The following is a 20,858-nucleotide window of genomic DNA, read 5'->3' as shown; positions in this document are numbered from 1 at the left end:
CAGGTTAAATTGTCATTCGCGTGACAGATGAAAATCACAGTGACAAGACTTACAGTGGAGACATCATTGTCAAATACTGGCAGGCGTTCAGCGGCAGACGCTATTGAAAGAGGCCATCTATGAACAAAGAATTGGTGACATCACTCAGACACTGTTGACCGCATGACTACCTGAATATTTCTCTTGCCCACAAAGTAATGATGGCACCTAAAATCTAGGCCTCCACATTTCAGCTTACAACTCAATCGCGTTCAATCGATTGAACGCTCCTAGGTTTCACGGCAACAGGTCTAAACCCCACGTTTTCACGTTACGTCCACATTTTTGGTCCACGAAGCAAAATGAACATTAGGCAGTACATTACTTGCCTAATTCAAGTGTATTAGGTTTCCCTCCCCCTTCTCTATTAGCAGATACAAAAGAAAAACCTAGGCAAGCGACTGTTCTAAGACACAAGGGGTTCAATTATACAAAATAAGAACAAAGGAAACTGGAGCAGCTGCCCACAACAACCAATCAGATCCAAGCTGCTATTTCCCCAGTGCAGATAAGAAAGCGAAAACCAATTGGCTGTCTGTAGGCAGCCATCCTATTGTTTGTAGTATCTGGGTTTATAGATGAGCTGCCAATGTTTTCCCATTGTGTGGGGGCTAACTGGACTCTCTCACAATGGCAACAATATGGCACACCAACACAAATGGAGACACAAATACAACCGAGAGCTTGTTGTATCTCGGGAAACAAAACCCAGCCTCATAATCTCCTTGCAGCAAGGTTACTAGGTTAAATAGGCTCTTTTCTTATCCAAGGCACGTGGTCTCCGGTTGAACTCCATTATCCCGTCAATAGTCTTTCAGGGAAGCAAACAGTCTCTGCTAGCAGGCAGCTCTTGCCTTCAAAAAGCATTGAACATGGGGGTCTGTTGTGCTTTTGTACTAGCATCAACCACCCTGGCATGACTTGAAAAGGATACAACCTATTTATACATGATGAAATGTAACTTGTATTGGTTCAGAGAGTTACCGATGCCTGCAAAATAAATCTTAACAGCCATATTGGCCCACCACAAGCCTTGTGTGGACAGTCATATTACACTAACCGGCTTTTAATCACTGAATGTGGAATGTCTAGGAAGTAGAACAGGAAGACCTTAAAAAAGGGACCTGAAGTGAAATCTAAGAGAATGAGGCCGGCACATCCTCCAGGAACCGCTCAAATATTAAGGCATACAAAATGGCTTCCACAACCACAGACAAAAAGATATGTTCATAGTGATCAGACTCGCACCCTTATAGACAAAACACTGCAATGGAAAAAAATAGAAGGAATGCACAACCTATAGTAAAATCCTGCTGTGCTGCCCAAGATTATTCTTTAAGCACTAGCAATCTTTGGCAGACATCGAAAAGAAAGAATGTTATATGCACACAACACCAATGAATTACATTTCTACCAGGATTTCCTATAGATCCTTTAGAAAAAGGCTGCCTTAAAAAAAAACCCAAAAAAAAACTATACTATACTAGAGAATAGCGCAGGTGAAAAGGCTAAAAAGGCAGTGCAAACCATTATAAAAAAGTAAAAAGAAACTTTTTTTTCTTAAGTTAAACCCAAGATAATGACATTGGGTGGGGATCCGTGTGAGAGCAGCGCCGCCAAAACCAAAATTAGCTGCTGCCAGCAAACTCCTTGGCCCCATTGCTTAGGGAAGGAAGAAAAAGTCATAAATTCTTCAACTAAAGGAAAAAAGGAGAAAACGTTTTTGTTGTAGAGGCTCACCCACGAATGGTGGATTATTACGTTAAATCAAACAATGAATCTATCTGCATACAAAAAAGGAGAATAAATAATATAAATACATACACACTCTTGAAGATACTTTTTGGCAACACTTTCATAACATTGATGCAGTTTCCTCCCCTTGCTAAGCATTTCCTGTTAAACCAGCAACGTGACTTTTACTTTGAAATCAACCAAAAGAAGCCTAAATCCTAGAAACCACACTTAATTATCAGAAGTCTAGAAGCCACACTCAGCTACCACCAGAAGCCCAAACCCTAGAGGCCACAGTCGGCTACCACCAGAAGCCCAAACCCTAGAGGCCACAGTCGGCTACCACCAGAAGCCCAAACCCTAGAGGCCACAGTTGGCTACCACCAGAAGCCCAAACCCTAGAAGTAAGATTCGCACTACTGCAAACCGTAGTGTCCTGTCCTTCATTTGGTTTGTTTCAGGTCCGAATTCATCCCAAACTTTGGGCTGAAACAGTGAATGGAGACACACCGGACTCCTGCTGTGAGCCGTTGCGACCTCTAGCGTGAACCCAGCTTTACAGTCAACTATTACTAGGGGCCTAAATCCTAGAAGCCACAGTCAGTTACAACCAGAGGGATACATCCTAGAAGTCACAGTCAACGCCACCCAGAGACCTAAAAGCCCAAATCCTAAAAGTTATAGTTACCCCCTGGAAGCCAAAGTCCTAAAAGACAAAGTCAATGACTAACCAGAGATCTAAATCCTAGAAACCACACTCAGCCACTACCCATTGTAGACCATTAAAAAAAAAATTATATATATCATAAAAGGGGCTACCACTGCCAAGACCCATAACAATTATGCTGTAAATGTCTTCATAAAGTGTAAAAAATTCCATCTCTCTATATTTGTTTCAGGTCACAGCACGAAAACCAATATTCTCAAAAGAAAAGGTCATCGATGGAACCCACTCAAAATTTTCACTAAAGGGTCACTTTAAAAATATTACCGACATACAAAACATCTGGGAAATTTTTTCTTAATAGGCGCATCATCCTGCAAGGCAGGCTGGACCTTTTAGTCCCTCAAGCAGCCACCAACCAAATGTTCTCTAGAAAAAGACCTTCAGAAACCGGGGCCTTTCTGGAGCTGAAGAGCCATCTACCCTCCAGTGTTAATGTTCACTCAGGTTTTATTTGTGTGTCACAACTAAATTGAGGCTGTGGATCAGAAGCCCAAATCTTTGCAGCTGAAAATAAACTCTTAGGAAGCCGCTCGGTGACAGTAGGCAGTCAGCCAGACTGCAGTGTGGGTTATTTAATCCCGCTTAAGAAAGATGGTTGTGTTGGCAGTGACCTCGGCGTGGCCCTGTTACAGTATTCTCCTAGACGGCTCATTCTCAGGTCATCGGGAGCCGGCACCAGCAGGAATTCAATGTTCACTTTCAGAACTTTGCAGTCACGTAGCTGATAATGGAGGCGACAGGCAGATACCGTCAAGCCAGGGAACATTAATTGCACAGAGAGAGCAATGCACCCAGACAGCTCTCCCCTGAGTGGCACCATAAGTTCTTGTGATGTTTGGAATGACAACAACCCCAAGCTCGCAAGAATGTATTGGAGCCGAAAAAACATGGCTGCCGAGGAGCAAAACAAAAAACAAGACTGAAAGGGAACAAGTCAACGCAACACAAGTCCTAAAAGGGATAACTGGAAAAACAGAAAAAAAGATACCATCTATACTTGAATACAAGGGATAAAAAAAAAAGTCTTGCTGTTTGGGTCAGATCAATAGACCCCCTCAATCCCACGTAGCCCACCCTAGCTGTTTGAATGAGCTTTCTGCCAGGAAAGAGGCCGACAGAAGAAAAAGTGTCACAGGCCAAAAGCTACATGGGTCTCTGCCAAGTCCCAGTTTCCCTCCACTTCACCGGCCTGGCCTCTTGCAGGCACGGTCAGATGATGTGTACTTTATAGCAGTACACCCAGTCTGGCAGGCGGCCTAGTCTCATCCAAAGCCTTTACGCTGTCGTCTTGCTATTAACCCCTGACGATAACCTCACTTTGCAAGGCCCCTACACGGGCTCTGCTCACGTAATCTTTCATTAACATGCTCCTTAAGCTGCCAAAGACATACCAGGATAAGCTCGCGCTCAGGGTCGCACCCTTTCCGCCTCGCGTCAAGGCCAAAAAAAAAAGCCAATAGATTTCCCAAAATTTCAAACAAAAAGTTGCAGCAACCGATCTTCGTAGGGTAGCCATTGTTTATCCACAAGAGTTCAAATCGGAACGTAACTTTGAACTGACTTTGTGCGACGGGCTTAAGGCAAAAAGTAGGCCTCGGAGGGAAACAAAATATCCTTTTTGAACATACCAAAATGGCTCCAGAAACTTTTAGGCCCCTTTCACATGTGCGGACCGTTCGTCCGCTTTTTACAAGTCCATTTACGGACTTGTAATGCATCCCTATGGGATTGCAGACGTTAGCGGAGGATGCATCCGCTAACGTCCGCAAAGATCCGGTTTTTCGGACGGAAGAAAACCCTATTTTTCTTCCGTCCGGCGGATCGGATACATACGGACAGACGGTCCGTATTCATCCGATTCCCCATAGGGGAGCGCGGAGGAAAGACAGGGCGGTCTCTGCACAGTGTGCGGGGACCGCCCTGTCCGCCGACAGCTCAGCGAGGATTACGGATGATCCCCGCTGAGCCGACGGACAGACACAAAAACGGTCCGCTCTGTGTGAAAGGACCCTTAGTCACTCGTAGCAACTAATCATTTTACGATGGATGTCACAAAAAAAACACACACACAACACACACACACACACATTTAGTTCACTCTAGGTTCTGCAATGCTATACAAAGTGCTCAATGCCGTTATCAAAACTTAGAGGGAAGTAAAAGATTGAACCCCCAACTCCAGCCAAAAAAACAACAAGATAAAAAATGAACAGCCTATTAAAAGATTAAATAACACAACCACCTTTCGTTGCAATTTCAGCTTCAATGCAGAGATCCCCCCTGCAGTACATTTTTCTGCCACTAGACGTCCTCAGTCTGGTGGCCAGCATAATTCAACCCACATACTCTGAGCCCAGGTCATCCTGGACAGTGAAAGGAGAAGCAGTGATGGGCTTTCCACTCCTATTAGCCGACTGGTTCCTTGTGCCGCTTGTTCGCACACTCCAGCCCTGCTGTACAGAGACTGCAAGAGGCAGTTCACAGGCAGGTATTTAATTTTTTTTTCTTTTTTTCTTTTTATGGAAATTCCATACCATTTATGATGCAATAATGATTACAAAAAAAAAAAAAAGATCTTAAAAAAAAATAATGAATACAGAACTGCATTAACTTGTGTTTCTTTTTTATATTTGCCTAGAGACTTCATAAGACTTTAGCCTATAATGCATTTTTAATTCAATACAAACAGCAGGCGCTATCTAAAAGCCAATTGTCACAGTGCTGTAAAATGCACAGATTGAATAAGATAGTCGTCTGTGACTTTGTGAGATACCAGCATGATCAAAAGACACAACGCAACATTCCTGGCTTGTATGCTATGCCATAATGAAACTCCAGTCAGGCAGTCACCGGGGCTTTTGTAGTAAGCATGAACCAAGCACTGAACTCCGAGGCACGGCGCTCTTCTCAGAAAAGGGTTGTGCTTAGGAAAATGGATTTTCACACTGTCAAGCAGACTCAACAAATATTAACCACAATTAGTTGCAGTCTGACAACACAGCTTGTAACAAAACTAAAACTAAAATAAAAAACACACAAGCCTTGTATGATTTCTGGATTCGAGTCTCGAAATAGAAACTGCTTAAAAAGTAGATCAAGCCAAACCCATTTTTTTTCTCGTTAAGATAAGAACCTGGGATGGGTCTTTATTGCTGTCCCTGCTGGGGAAATTCACCCTCCGGGCCTGAAAGTGAAATTTAAAAAATTTAGGGAAATTCCAAAAAAAATTGAGTTGGAAGAGGAAGGAAGGAAAGCTTCCAATGGAGATACTTGTTCTAGGAAGGGATTTGCTCTCACTTCCTGTTGACGGCAAAACTTGTCGATCTACATTAAAGGGTCAGTCTACCCACATCTGAAATTTTTCAGTTATGCGCCTTGTAAATCTTCTAGAAGCTCTAGTAGCAAAATCTCCTAGCCCAAGTTCCCAATTCCTCCATCCTTGTTGTGGACCATCGTTCTCTACATCGAGAGCCCTTCTTTGTAGCTCTAGTAGTAAAATCTCCTAGCCCAAGTTCCCAATTCCTCTATCCTTGTTGTGGACCATCGTTCTCTACATCGAGAGCCCTTCTTTGTAGCTCTAGTAGCAAAATCTCCTAGCCCAAGTTCCCAATTCCTCTATCCTTGTTGTGGACCATCGTTCTCTACATCGAGAGCCCTTCTTTGTAGATGTTCTGTTGCAAGTTCCAGAACCTTTCATAAATCTTAACGGTTCTCTTGAAAAAAAATGCAAACACACTTAACCTATGAAGAAATCACTGGTCCTATGGTAAAGGTCTACATCATCGTATTCTACCAAAATTTGCGCAAGCAGGGGAATTACAAGTTGATGTAATCCTTTTCGCATAGGGTGGAATAAAGGTTCGAAGAACCTCATTTCTTGGGAGAAGTTTCCCCACACTTCCTGGTGACAACACAAAAAGTGGATGCTACCAAACGACATCACAAGACATGAATAAAATCCCATCCAAAGCTATAAACCTTATCCCGACGATTCGAAAAAAAAAAAAAAAAAAAAAAGGTGCCTTTATTGCTATCTTGGTCTCCATAGAAGAGATCCAACTCCCTGTCCTGTTGACCACACAGGAAATTAAGGAGATCATTACGAAAGGGGACATGGGATACAAGAAAGAACCCGAAGATTTTATGCAAAATAAAAATACTTTTGGGATTTCCACAAACGTCAATTCTGATCTGTACAATACTCAAAAATAAATGAACATTTTTATAAGGTATAACCCTCCCCCTTTTTGTTTTGCAAATGGTTAATAAAAAGGCCTCCAGAAGGGAGTTTGGATAAACTCGACCAAGTTTGGTCTTTTCGTTACCACAGGGAACGCGCTGTGTTGTTTCTGATAAGGGAGACGAACCACAGGAGGGGTCATTAAGAAAGATTGCCCACAAAAATTTGTTTCGGTGCCAAGATAGATTCTTTAAAAAAAAAAAAAAAAAAAAAAAAAAAGGAGGAGGATGGAGGGGGGGAGAGACGAGTTCCACATACAACATGAAAGGGCAGCTCATGTGAATTAAAGGTCATCTCCATGCTTTGCGGGAGGAACCAGCTCTTTTGTGAGGGGGCCCTCTGGGGATTCAATTTTTTTTGCATTTACATTTTTTCTTCCTCTGCCAAAGGAATCAAATCTCTGGCTCCAGCCTCCCAAGTCCCGACCTTTATGCCACCACCCCCCCTGAACTGTGCCCCATTCATTAAGCTAGCTCACTACAGCGAGGCCCAAGCTGGGAGAAGGGGGGAGCGAAAAAATAAAAATACGGGAAAACAAAACTGCACAGAAAAAAAAAAAAAAAAGCTCTGGATTGGTTGAAACATGAGACCTTGGAAGAAAAAAAAAAAAAAAAAAAACCCTAATGCATACCATCAAAAGCGCAACAAAAAGATATTTTTTGTATCCAGGTTTGGAAAGAGATGTCACATTTCATCGTCACCTGCCAAGCCACTAATGAGTTTTTTGAAGGCCCCTTTCATATTTCACCTTTGACATGCCTTTGGGCATTTATTATGCATTTTGGAACACATTTTACCTCAAAATACTTGAGATGCAACATCAGATACAATTCAAAGTGTAGGCCTACAGTCCAGATCTTACATCAATTCTGCCATGTAAGCATGACCAGACTGATCACCGTATCTTTGATTCCCGCCGGCTTAAACGTGGTTGAAAGTGGCATGTGTGAGGCCAACTTAAGGCCTCTTTCACATGGGCATTTCATCAGTCTGTTTTTTGGGCGGCTGGATGCACAACCTTTTACATATGGGTCCATTCAGATTTAAATATCGGACACATTGGGCCAGATTCACAGTGAGAGTACGCCGGCGTATCTACTGATACACCAGCGCACTTTCAAATTTGCCGCGTCGTATCTTTAGTTTGAATCCTCAAACCAAGATACGACGGCTTCTGGCTTCGACCCGACAGGCGCCGTACGGCTTCGAAATTCCGCCAGGTAAGATACGGCGGCGTAGCGAATCTCTGATACGCTGCGCCAGGGCAATTCTCTCTGAATCTGGCCCAATGAGTTTGGATCCAAGTATGCTTTTGCAGACTTGAATGGGACGTTGGCAAATATAGGCACATCCAACCACTATATATGCATTATGTGGGTTTATTTGTCCACCATTGCAATATAGGGAAGAAAAAAAAAGGGGGGGGGGGGCGTTACGCATGCTGAATGCAAGCAGATGCCCATCCATCTGGGTTTATTCAGGTTGATTGGACTGAACACAATGGGTTTGGATCCAGATAAGCTTTTGCTGACCTGAATAGACGTGGGCGAATATGAATGGACGTATATCCAACCACCATATGCATTACACGGGTCCATTTTTCCTTCATTAAATGTTAGAAAAAAAAATATGTTTTACGTAATTGGGACACAGAGGCGACACCCATTTCTGTTCTAATCAGATTTAGCAGGGATCAGTCTACGGGTCCCCTGCTAAAAAGGAAATGGATGTGCAAGTGCGACTGGGACTCAATGCCTGAATCGTTTACTTGCGTCTGTCACCTTACTTTCCTTATATTAGTCAATCTTACGCCAAGTGGTTGGCGATCCTTCTACACATCAACCCCAACCCATAAAAACACATTCATACCAGGCTGAGCCTTCTAGTTCACCAAGCTGTTCGAGGCTAGCATGATATTCTATTGCACTAAAAATGATCAGTAAAACTAATTTAAAAGCCACTAGAAAATGGCAAAAATAAGATGGCTGTAATGTGACACTGCGTTCCTCTCCTCTGCCTCCCTCCCGGAGCTTCGGCCCTCCGCTCGCGGGGCCGGCCATTAATGAAATACGTTAGAACGCAAAACGAGGCCACTAGTAAAATCGGACCTAATGCAAAACAAATGGTTTTTCATGTGGAGGCGCTTGGCTCAGATTCATGGCCTGCATAGCTGAGCTAGCTCCATTCTTCATGAATCAACACTTATCAGGACCTCATTAGGAGGGAGAGCTGAAGTTACACACAACTTTTTTTTTTTTTGGGAGGGGGGAGGGTTTGGAAGTAAAAAGAAAAACATCAGGGTAGATAAACGGCAACATTTGTTATCTCCATAGTTGATAGGAGTAGAAAAAACCCGAAGATGTCTGACGCCAAATTTAGCAAAGCACATATTTCAAATGGCTGCGATGCCAGGATGCTGGGATTAACTTTGAAAACCATATTAATCAGATCGAAATCAATAAGGCAGCCAACTACTGGAGCAACGCCCCTGGCGGCACTTGCGGGGAAATGGTGGGAGGCCTCACTTCCAAAAAGCTATTTATCAAAAGGCTAAACACACACACACACACACACACACACACACACACACACACACAGAATGCCTAAGGTATTTTTCCCCTTCTATAGGCCACGGTGTGGGAACTTTCCAGTCTTTTGACCTAGGGTTGTCACCTGGTTGGTATTTTAAAGGATTGGTAGGTACAAAAAAGGAATCGTAGGGCAGCGGTGGTCAACGTACTCTAAAGAAAGGCCCCGACAATCGCCAAGTAGATGCACATAATAAAATTCAGTGAATGAGATGCTACAGAAAGCGGTAAAAAAGGACTAAAAAGACGTACTGCAACAATAACAGTAGGAGGTCAATAGTTGGAGACTGCAGATATGCTACAAGAGATAGTCAGAGACTGCAGATATGCTTAGGAAGTGGTCAGTCACTATGGACATGCTACAAGAGATGGTCAGAGACTGCAGATATGCTTAGGAAGTGGTCAGTCACTATGGACATGCTACAAGAGATGGTCAGAGACTGCAGATATGCTTAGGAAGTGGTCAGTCACTATGGACATGCTACAAGAGATGGTCAGAGACTGCAGATATGCTAAAAGATGGTGAGAGATTATCTCTTGCAGCATACCTGCAGTCTCTGGCCATCTCTTGTAGCATGTCCATAGTGACAGACCTCCCTGAGCATATCTGCAGTCTCTGACCATCTCTTGTAGCATGACCATAGTCAAAGACCTCCCTGAGCATGTCTGCAGCTTTAGACAATTTCTTGTAGTACATCTTAGTCAGAGACTGCAGATATGCTAAAAGATTGGCGAGAGACTATCTGCAGTCTCCGACTAAGACATACTACAAGAAATTGTCTAAAGCTGCAGACATGCTCAGGAAGGTCAGTCACTATGGACATGCTACAAGAGATGGTCAGAGACTGCAGATCTGCTAAAGCAGTTGATCATAGATAAAAGCATGATCAAACAGGTTTTAGGAGGAGCTGTTGGGAAACTGGGGACATGCTCAGGAGACGCATTACATGAGACTGTTAAGCTGGCTGTAGATGGACCTATCCATGAGCAGGCCGATTATATGCAAGTTGATCCATTAATCGACTTTGGTACAACCAGCATGTCAGATATGTGGTTGCAGAAAAAAAAAATAAAAAAAAAAAAAAGATTATAATATATATATATATATATATATATATATATATATATATATATATATATATATATATATATATATATATATATATATATATATATATATATATATATATATATATATATATATATATATATATATATATATATATATATATATATATATATATATATATATATTTTTTTTTTTTTTTTAATAATTCATATATCACATAACCTATGGCCAGCTTTAAGGATCGCTTTTTATCACAACCCCTCTACATCTCAATACTTAACATTTGTGCCCTTTAAAGCCCCCTAAAAAAAAAAAAACACATTTTTACTACAGTTCATATTTCTCTTAATAAAATAGAAAAAATAAATAAAAATAAAAAAAATCTACAATAAAACCATTTTAGAATCCAGTCTAAGGAATACTTTTCCTTTACTGGTGTAAGCGACCTGGTATTGAAAAAAACATAAAAAGGCAGAAGGTCTGCATGCGGACCATGGGCCGTAGGTTGGGCACAAGGACTTGAAAGGCTTGATTCTAAGTTCTCACTAAAGGCTTTGTTTCTTTTCACAAATTACCCCCACACACCAAACCACATAAAAAAAAAAAAAAAAAAAAAAAAAAAAGTAAAGTCAACGAGTAGGAAAAGGAAAAAAAAAAAAAAAAAGTCAGAGGCATGAAATAAGAGATATTGGTTTCAGCAGCCCAGGCCTCCAGATTAAGCTGCACAAGAGAGCCAGCTCTCCCCTTAAGGAGGTATTCGTAGACTGGCTCTGCTATTTCCTGCATCTCAATCCCCTCCTTTCTTCCCCTCCACTGGCAGCCCAGACAGAGATGTTATCATCCAGGCAGAACTTTCAACCTAAACCCAGGGCGGTCCCCTCGCTCGTTTCATGTGGGATGAAAAAAAAAAAAAAAAACCCCAAACACACCACGCAGGGCTCGCTTTAGGAGTTATCACAAACTGGCATCTTGAATAATCTGTTGAGGAACCCTCAGGGCAGACGTAGACAATCTTCATAGGGGGGAAGCGCTTGCTGAACTACAAGTCCTAGCTCGTGTAGTGGTATGACCAGGAGATATAGAACATCCACACAATCATTTAACAACTAAAAAATGAAGGCAACGCAGCGTTTTACGAGCAAACAATTCTGGCGAACAACATTTTTCATGGCATCTCCAGAAAAAGAAGAAAAAGAAAAAAGAAAAAGAAAAAGAAAGAAGAAAAAGAAAAGAAAGAGGAAAGAGAAGAAGAAAAAGAAAAGAAAGAAGAAAGAGAAGAAAAAGAAAAGAAATTAGAAAGAGAAGAAAAAGAAAAGAAAGAAAGAGAAGAAAAAGAAAAAGAAGAAAAAGAAATGAAAAAGAAAGAGGGCTTCTGCCTATAGACAAAAAGGCAAAGGGGCAGCTTTTTTTCTGTACTGTGACTGGACACACTTTTGTCCATGATCAATAAAAATACAGTCATCTCATATAAGCTTATTTATAAATGCATTAATTTCTAAGCTGGGTTGGGCTAGGGTTGGTGTTTGTTTAAAACTTGGTTGAGGTCCAAACCCAGAAGCTATCATTTCTGGCTCGATGAGCTGTGAACAGGGGATTGCCTGCCCCACAGCTAACATTACCAAAAAAAAAAAAAAAAAAAAAAAAAAAAAAGGGACTGGGATGCTCTTGATATCATTGACTCAATATGGCCACATGGTCATATTAGGTCGACGACACTGACCTTCTATAGCCAAATTAGGTTAATGATGTCACAAGCATCCCCACCCCTTTGTAAAGTCGGCTGCAGGTCAAGAACCAGGATCGGGAATGAAAGCTGGCTTTCGGGCTCCATTCGTGGAAATTCAGCCCTGGGTGCTTTCCATGCCAATTTTATGCCAGCTGAGCATGCCTTTGCTAGTTCTGAACCCAGGAAAAATAAAAACCACACTATTTGTACCCAACAGGTCTCCTAGCATCCTCACTGGGGCCATAGAGGCTCTTGTAGGTCAGGGGTAGGCAACCGTGGCACTCCAGCTGTGGTGAAACTACTAATCCCATCATGCCTCCGACGCTAGGAGTCAAGCCTGTGATTGTCAGGGTCTTGCAATGTCTCATAGGACTTGTAGTGTGAAAACAGTTGGAGGGCCGAGGTTGCCTACCCCCGTTGTAGGTCCTCAAGTGTTTTGATGGCCCCAGCGAGAACGCTAGGAGGTCCTCAACAACAAGATGAAAGTCTTCACATCCAGCATGGACATTCCCGAGTTCAAGTCCCAAGGCCAACAAATCAAAAATGAAGGAATCAGGAGAGTCCATGGTGGATGTGTAGACCTTTGTCCGTCTGGTGAGGGCCAACATGAACCTTTATGGAGACCACAGTGGTACCCCTTACAAGAACGATGGCAAGTATCAGAGGGCCCGGAAAGAAATTGGCATAGAAGACATGGCTAAAGAGCTCCAATAGCAACATCACCACAGAGATAAAAACAGGAAGTAGATACAAGAACATATGGCCGTCACTTTCCATTGGCCTAAACAAAAGACACCTCAAACTTGAAACACACACACACACACACACACACACACACACGTATGAATTGTGGCAAAGAGATAAATTTGCAAAAGTCTGGGAGATTTAAGATGGTCTGTGGAACAGGAAGTGGAGAAACCTCCATAGACAACAAACAGGAAGTAGGAAATTCAGACAAGGAAAAAAATAAAAACAAACATTAAGGGAAAGCGAAGGAAAAAGGTTAGTGAACCAACAATGCACTAGCTTAAAGGAACCTAGTTAGAAAATAAAAACACAAACCTTTAAACCCCTTTAAAGGAGGAATAAATAGACTAGGCCAGATTCCGCTTAGTATGGCGCATCCAATATGGGGGCTCTGTGGCCATGCCTGCTCCCACAATGCACTGCGGCCTGCTCCCGCTTGTACAAAACTATATATTTTAGGCATTTTTTTTTATGCTTCCTTCTCAGCGCTGACATCTGGAACTGAAAATATATAGACTGCTGGGGCCTCCTGGCAAAATCCTTAATGAAGACTTGAGAAGAATTTACTGTTGATTTCTGTTTTTCATTTTTCTCCCCCCCCCCCCCTCCTTTACAGATGAGGGTCTGCTTGGCTATAACAGCCCAATTAAGTACTGTTCAGTTCAACTTTAACGACCTTCAGTTCGATAGCACGATGGTATGTTTGCCTAGTAAACGTGCAAGACTTTTTAAGCGTACCCACAAAAACTCATTGGGGGGGGGGGGCACAGAGATAGGGGGCCCCCCCCTTCCACACGAGCCAAGCAACACAACCAGCTTTTCAGATCTGAACACCACACCAGCACAAAACTCCAAAGGATATAAAATAAATAGGATTTTGCAACCAAATATGAAGAAAAAAAAATAAAACGCCATTTGAAAGTAAAGGAACTGGGCAGATCTCTCACCTGAAAGCCCCTCAGGGGCCAAATAATTAGATCCCCCTGTCTCTGTAGAGGAAGGCACGAAGTCTGGACAATCCGCTGAAAAAAGGAAAAATAAGAGCTTGTTAATTCAGAGGTTTCACTTAATAATTCATTAATGCTAATGGCATAATATATGCAAGGTTTAACCAGTCAAAATAAAATAATTCTGCACAATTCCACAAGGCATACCCAGATCTGTGACCCCCACCGCAGGACAACCCCCCTCCCCCCGCCAGCATACTGACCAGGCAGTAAAGGAATACCAGCACACTGATATGTATTCATTCTGCACATCCCCCCTGTCAGCAAGTAGCCAGTGCTAGACTGACAACATTGGCAGGAAAACAGATTTGGATGCTTGCACTAGCATTATGCAACGCTAAACCTTTTTTCTTGCACCTTTAAATTTGTAAAATGGTGACTATTGGTAATTTTAAAAACAAGTAACACAAAAAGGCATTCCACACCAATCATGTGCCATTGATGTAACTGCCAACAAGCACATCTGGGATTAGTGACAAGTGTTCTGTCTATAGCCACTTAAGAGAAGGAAAAAAAAATATTGCATAAAATGATAAAAAAAAAAAAAAAAAAAAAATATGGTACAAGAACCTCTGTTTTCATGGAAACATGAAACAGAACACAGTTAATGAATCCTGGAGAATCAGCAATATAAACCATATGTTGCAATGTCTTTTCTGCATTAATGAAATCCTGAGAAAAAAAAAAAAAAAGGGAAGACGACCAAGGGCCCCTGGGGGCCACTAGCTGGAGGCTGCAGAATCTTCTGACATATTCTACAGAAAGATGTCGGTAGGAAAAAATAGCATGCTGAATGATCAACCGCTGGTCTTTAGTTGGGGGGGGAGGGAGACTCACTCATCTTGCTGTATTCTTGTGTGACCCTCCTCCTAACAAATAAAGAGAGCCCGGACCTCTTCAGATATCCTGACCAACAGATGTCCTAACCTGGTCCCGTTCACACCTGAGCATAGTGTCTAAAGCTTGTCGATTGAAAAAAAGAAAAAAAAAAAAGAAGTACATGGTGCAGAATGGCTCGTTTCAGCCCCAATAGACGAACTTTAGCACATTTTCTTGCCTAGCAACTTATTATTTTAGCCAATGAAAAGTAATAAAAAAATAATAATAATAAAAAAAAAAAACACACACACACACACACACGTACAAGCGCAATAAATTAATGGCCCACAAAACGACCAAAGATCTCAGTTCAAAAAAGGAACATTAGGCCTTAATCTATAGATTCTCCCATCTAGGGGTGGGCAGGAAAGGAGGCTGTCCTGGGCAAAATGTATGAATGAGGGCGCATTTTTTCTGTTACAAGGCTGATAGGAGTAGTGACAGTGGCATTACTACTCCTGTCAGCCCAATGATGGAAGCAGGAGGAGGAGAGAGCTGGGAGGCAGTGCAGGCTGTGTCCCCCCCATCACCTCCTTCCTGCCAGTGCAGTGCCCCTAAATTCAGAACCTGGCACTGTGTATACAGACATACAGGAAAGACTGCTGGGCATAGAATCCCCTAAACAAGGGAGAAGGGCGCATTTTGGCATCTTTAGCCCTGGGAACTGGATGACCTTGCTTTGGCACTACTCCCGTTCACACCAAACACCATAATCGGCTATAGTCTGATAGCCAGCAACCGCGGCTGTCACAATACCCAAAGAGTCATTCGATCGGATTGGCTGCAGTTACCGTTTAAACTTTTTTCTGCTCGGTTCCACCAATGGTTGGGGGGGGGGGGGGGGGGGGTCAGCAGGGCCACCTATGGCCCAAATTTTCAACAATTTACAGGAATTTGATGAAAATCCCAGCCATGTATGGCCGGTTTAATTCAACCCATTAAATTGCAAAAAAATGGCTCAATTATTTACACAAATTGGCTGGAATCCTCAACCTGTCATCTACCCCCAGAAAAGGAAAATGTCTGGTTTGGTTGACCTGGCACCGCCGCCGTTAGATGTCCTTAAGGATAACCAAGATTAAGATGCAATTTGGGAACAGGAAAAAAAAAAAAAAAAAGCCAATTGAAGTCCACTAAAAGTTTAATTGGGGCAAAGCATAAGCTCTAGCAGGAATATACGCTTCAACAGGAAGCACTTCATCAAACTTCAAACAATAGAGGAGACAGGAAGGGGAGACACTTGTGTAATGGTGCGCCGTACACTTTCTCAACGTTTTTTTTTTTCTGTCCCCTAAATATCCGAAGGAAATAGTTGATTTTTCACCCCTTCCTCACCAGTTAGGTTAGAGGGTCGTATACATTACAGGAGGATGACTAAATGGCAGGCATGTGCCAACATCCAGTACGATGCCCTTGCAGCCCCGGAGCACACTGCAGACCATAGACGACGCAAAGCGCTGCACTCCCACGCAAGATGCCGCCTCGGGTTATGCAGGAACTTGGCAGGGGAACAACAGAAAGAAAAAAAAATGACATTTTCTTTTGTCATCTCAGGAAATAACTGGGGCTGCCTTCTTTCAGCTCTGCGCCAAGACGTTTACCTTGAAAGAGAAGAACCCAAAAACTTTTTCGACTCCACCTCCTGCTAGGAATATGCCGTCAGCCATTTTTTAAATAGCTCAGAGCAAATATTTAAGGCTGGCAAGGAATCAGGAGGACTGCTTAAAGGGGTTGTAAAGGTAAACAAAAATACCCAAAATAGCTTCCTTTACCTTAGTGCAGTCCTCCTTCACTTACCTCATCCTTCCATTTTGCTTTTAAATGTCCTCATTTCTTCTGAGAAATCCTCACTTCCTGTTCTTCTGTCTGTAACTCCACACAGTAATGCGAGGCTTTCTCCCTGATGTGGAGAAAGCCTCCTGAGACGGAGGGGGCGAGCAGGAGTGTCAGGACGCTCTCTACTTTGCAGATAGAGAAAGGAGCTGTGTGTTAGTGGGCGTCCTGACTTTCCTGCTTGCCCCCTCAAGAGGTTTTCTCCACACCAGGGAGAAAGCCTTGCATTACTGTGTGGAGTTACAGACAGAAGAAAAGGAAGTGAGGATTTCTCAGAAGAAATAAGGACATTTAAAAGCAAAATGGATGGATGAGGTAAGTGAAGGACCACACCAAGGTAAAGGAAGCCATTTAGGGGGATAGAGATAATTATACACACAAAATATATATATATATATATATATATATATATATATATATATATATATATATATATATATATATATATATATATATATATATATATATATATATATATATATATATATATATATATATATATATATATATATATATATATATATATATATATATATATATATATATATATATATATATATATATATTGTGTGTGTGTGTGAATATATAATTACATACACACACACAATTTCTGAAAGGATCAATGGGTATTTTTCTGTACTTGCAGGGATAAAACATGGGCCGAGATGTGACACATGCATTTTGTTATTTTGCCTAGACACTTAAACAATGAGTCCACCAAGGATCACATACAAAACTTCATAACTAGTTTACACCCTGTTAAATCCTCCTGTAATTAAAGGGAAACTTTACCCTTATGAATGTATCACTTCACATGGATACAAAGAGACTTGCACCATCAATGTGAACATTCCAAGCATCAGCAATAAGAGAAACATTTTTGACACTGTTGTGAAATAGCTCATCTCCTCATGATATCTCCTCATGATATCTCCTCATGATATCTCCTCATGATATCTCCTCATGATATCTCCTCATATACAGCAAAACCTTGTATGGCGAGCAGAATTCGTTCCAGAAGCATGCTTGTAATCCAAAGCGCTGGTATATCAAAGCGAATTTCCCCATAAGAAATAATGGAAACTCAAATGATTCGTTCCACAACCATTTATTCATAAATCCTTCAGTTTATAGTCCATATAGAAAGATTATAGCAATGTGATTGGTTGTGTAACCATAAAATGTCCATTTACAAAAATGGAAGCCTCCACAAGGGGATTAGAAGCAAAATCCAGCAGGAGCTCCAGAGTATAAAAGAGAAGAGGAGCCTCTAAGTGTAGCAATATGTTGCACCTTCATTAAATGTAACCATATTGCAACACTTGGGTGCTCCTCGCCTCTTTTATACCCAGTTGTGACATGACGTTACTCTTATATCAAGACATCGCTTGTATATCAAGTCAAAGTTATTAAAAAAAATTAAAAAAAAAAAGTTGCTTGTCTTGCAAAACGCTCTCAAACCAAGGTTTTACTTGTATAAGCGTGTAAAGTCATCCATGGAAATTCCAGCATCTACATTATGGCTCATCAAGGTCCCGTGGAATCCTAGGGTTCCTCAAGAAGTTGCAAGGAGTTCTTTTGAGCCGTGGCCGATTTACTCATGTCCCCATGATGGCATCTCCTAGATAAGTAGGCTTTTAAAGTCATCCATAAGATTTCAGCATCTACAGCGAGGCTTAGAAGAGGGAAGGCCAGTTGACCATTCCCAGGCAGGGTTCTGTGGAATCTTGGTGTTCCTCCAGAAGATGCCAGTAGTCCCTTCGGCTGTAGCCGACCAGCACATCTCCCCATGGTAGTCTTGCCTAGATAGGCAGGCTTTTAAAGTCATCCATAAGATTTAAGCACCTACATTAAGGCTTAGAAAGGGAAGCCTTATTGACCATTCTCAATGGAATCCTTGGGTTCCTCCAGAGGTTGCTAGGAGCTCCTTGAGCTGTGACCAATTGACTTCCCCACCCAACGATGCCTGCATAGTTCCGAGGGCCAACACCATTAGGCAGAGCTAGCCGCATGAAACCAATGAGTTTATAGCGGTCTAATAGGATGGCATTCTGACCACCACTATAGGGGGCATTTTTCACTCGGACCACCATTGAATTTTAGAAGAGGTTCCCCAAAACCTGAAATAGGTTTGCTTTGAAGGCTTCCTTTAGGGCAGGGGTCTCCAAACTATGGCCCCCCAGTTGTCGAGGAACTACAATTCCCATCAAGCCTAGTCTTGTCTGTGAATGTCACAGTTTTACAATGCCTCATGGGACGTGTAGTTCCGCAACAGGTGGAGGGTCGTAGTTTGGAGATCCCTGCTCTAGGGGGTAAAAAAGGTTGAGAAAGACTTTAACTGCATCATGGGAGCTGCCAATTCTGCCCTATGTGGCAACTCTTAGAGGCCCATAAATATAGAGGATCGAGTCAAGAAACTTGTCGATCTACCAATTACCTGAATGGGCACTCAAATTTGTTAAATCCAAGTATAATCATACAATTCAGAAACACCAGCAGTTGCGATTAATAATTTTCATGGCCACATTTGCACAAAATTTGCATCTATTCAAGTGAATTAAAACATTTGCATGAAGTGCGAGTCACTTGTCGCATCGCTACTCATGAACGATATGGACGTTTTCACTGGAAAGGGTGCTGATGCAACTTCCACAAACAGTGATCATCAGTATACAACTGTCACTTCATTCCTCAGGGCACCCCAAAAGTTTCCTTTTGGTGAATATGGTGCATCTCGACTAATGGAGAAAATGGTGGTCTATGAAGTCCATGGATGTATAGCACAGCATCCATTTTTTCTCAACCCAAACACAGCAGTGTTTTTTGGAAAAGTCCACATTACCAAGACATCAGCCTATAGATTTTATCAAACTTTTGAGCTACTTGAGCCAAAGAAAAAGCCACGCGCCTCTCGCTGCAAAGACCAGTTATAGGTCGGGGTGGTGGCCATTTGTGTTAAAACCTATAGGCTGCTCCATCCCATGAGCCATTTTTATCAATAAGAGCAAGGCGGGCGATTGCACGCTTTTCTTGTTAAACTAGGTATGACTTCACAGTGTTCCATTACAGAACTGCGTTCCTGTTTCTCACCTAGAAACACAAAATAAACAGAAGGAACACACTGCACCGCTTGCCCAAAAAAGAAAAATTCCAAAATTTCTCTTCTGCACGAGAGCATAAAACCCCTGCGGGGAGCGTGGGACCAGACAGAAGCTCAGCGCTGAAAGCCCTTTACCCAAGATTCTCCATAGCCGACAATCAGAACCAGTCATTCGGCATGAGATACCAACAGATGTCCTCTATTACATTGCTTCCAGGCACAGCAAGGATGAAAAGCAACAGGCAGTCACCCTTCACATCCAATCAGAAGCCATCTTACACAAATATGAGTTCAGTATTCAAAGCATGTTGGGTTGCCATTATACATCACTTTTTTTTATGCAAACAGTCCACTAATAACTTAAAAAAATGATATAATCCCCAACAATTACCTATTTCAGGGGTATGAAATTAGCGGACCTCCAGCGGTTGCACAACTACAAGTCCCATGAGGCATAGCAAGACAGCTACAAGAATGACACCCAGAGGCATGATGGGACTTGTAGTTTTGCAACAGCTGGAGGTCCGCTAATTGCATATCCCTGACCTATTTGCTCTATTGGGACCTGTTAAATATAGCACTAAAGCATTTAGCTAGATCTGTGCCACAGGTCTAAAAAAATCTTATGATCCTGCCAGAAATATTGCTCTTTGCCTCCGACAGTCAGAGGTTAGAAGAGGACTCCCAATGACTGCACGCCCGTACAGTCCCTAAAATGAGTGTATAAGTGGCAACCTCAGCCAGGCCACCAATGTGTTTCGCTCCGCCCCTGAGAGCTTACTCATGAGGAATCAGCCATTACCGTTCCCAGGTCTCTGTAGACTACAGAATACATTTCCCGACCTAGAAAAGGAAGGGGGGGGGGTAATCTCTAGTCCTGGTGACAATGCTGTGGTATGATTGGTCACTCTAGGACAACAAGAGTTTATAGACCAGAGCCTTGGGGGGCAACCTGCACATGCTCAGTTTGGTGTGTATTTCTAAAGAGTTTGTTTTTCCTTGGGAGGGTGCATGCGATCAGCACAGGGCCAATCAGCACTGTCCAGACAAAGGGTCAGGAGTCCTGCAGCCCAGGGCCGTCTTAACGGCATCATGGGCCCCTGGGTAAAGTAATGCTCTGGGGCCCCTACAATGGAGACAGTGCAGGTAAACAGAAATCAAGTAGGTAG

The 20,858-nt window shown here is 42.3% G+C and overlaps 1 protein-coding gene across 3 annotated transcripts in view; it reads right to left on the bottom strand.

Moving 5' to 3' along the window:
• The window catches only part of SMAD7 (SMAD family member 7), a 44,907-nt gene that overhangs the window by 14,704 nt on the left and 9,345 nt on the right, over positions 1-20,858 (bottom strand). For all 3 annotated transcript variants that reach the window (XM_040336538.1, XM_040336560.1, XM_040336549.1), the window contains one exon: positions 13,818-13,892. In XM_040336538.1, the coding sequence (XP_040192472.1) occupies positions 13,818-13,892 (75 nt within the window). The remainder of the gene's footprint in view (positions 1-13,817; positions 13,893-20,858) is intronic.

The sequence above is a fragment of the Rana temporaria genome, chromosome 1 (genome assembly GCF_905171775.1).
Source record: "Rana temporaria chromosome 1, aRanTem1.1, whole genome shotgun sequence".
Taxonomy (NCBI): Eukaryota; Metazoa; Chordata; class Amphibia; order Anura; family Ranidae; genus Rana; species Rana temporaria.
This window is presented reverse-complemented; position numbering and strand designations above follow the sequence as displayed.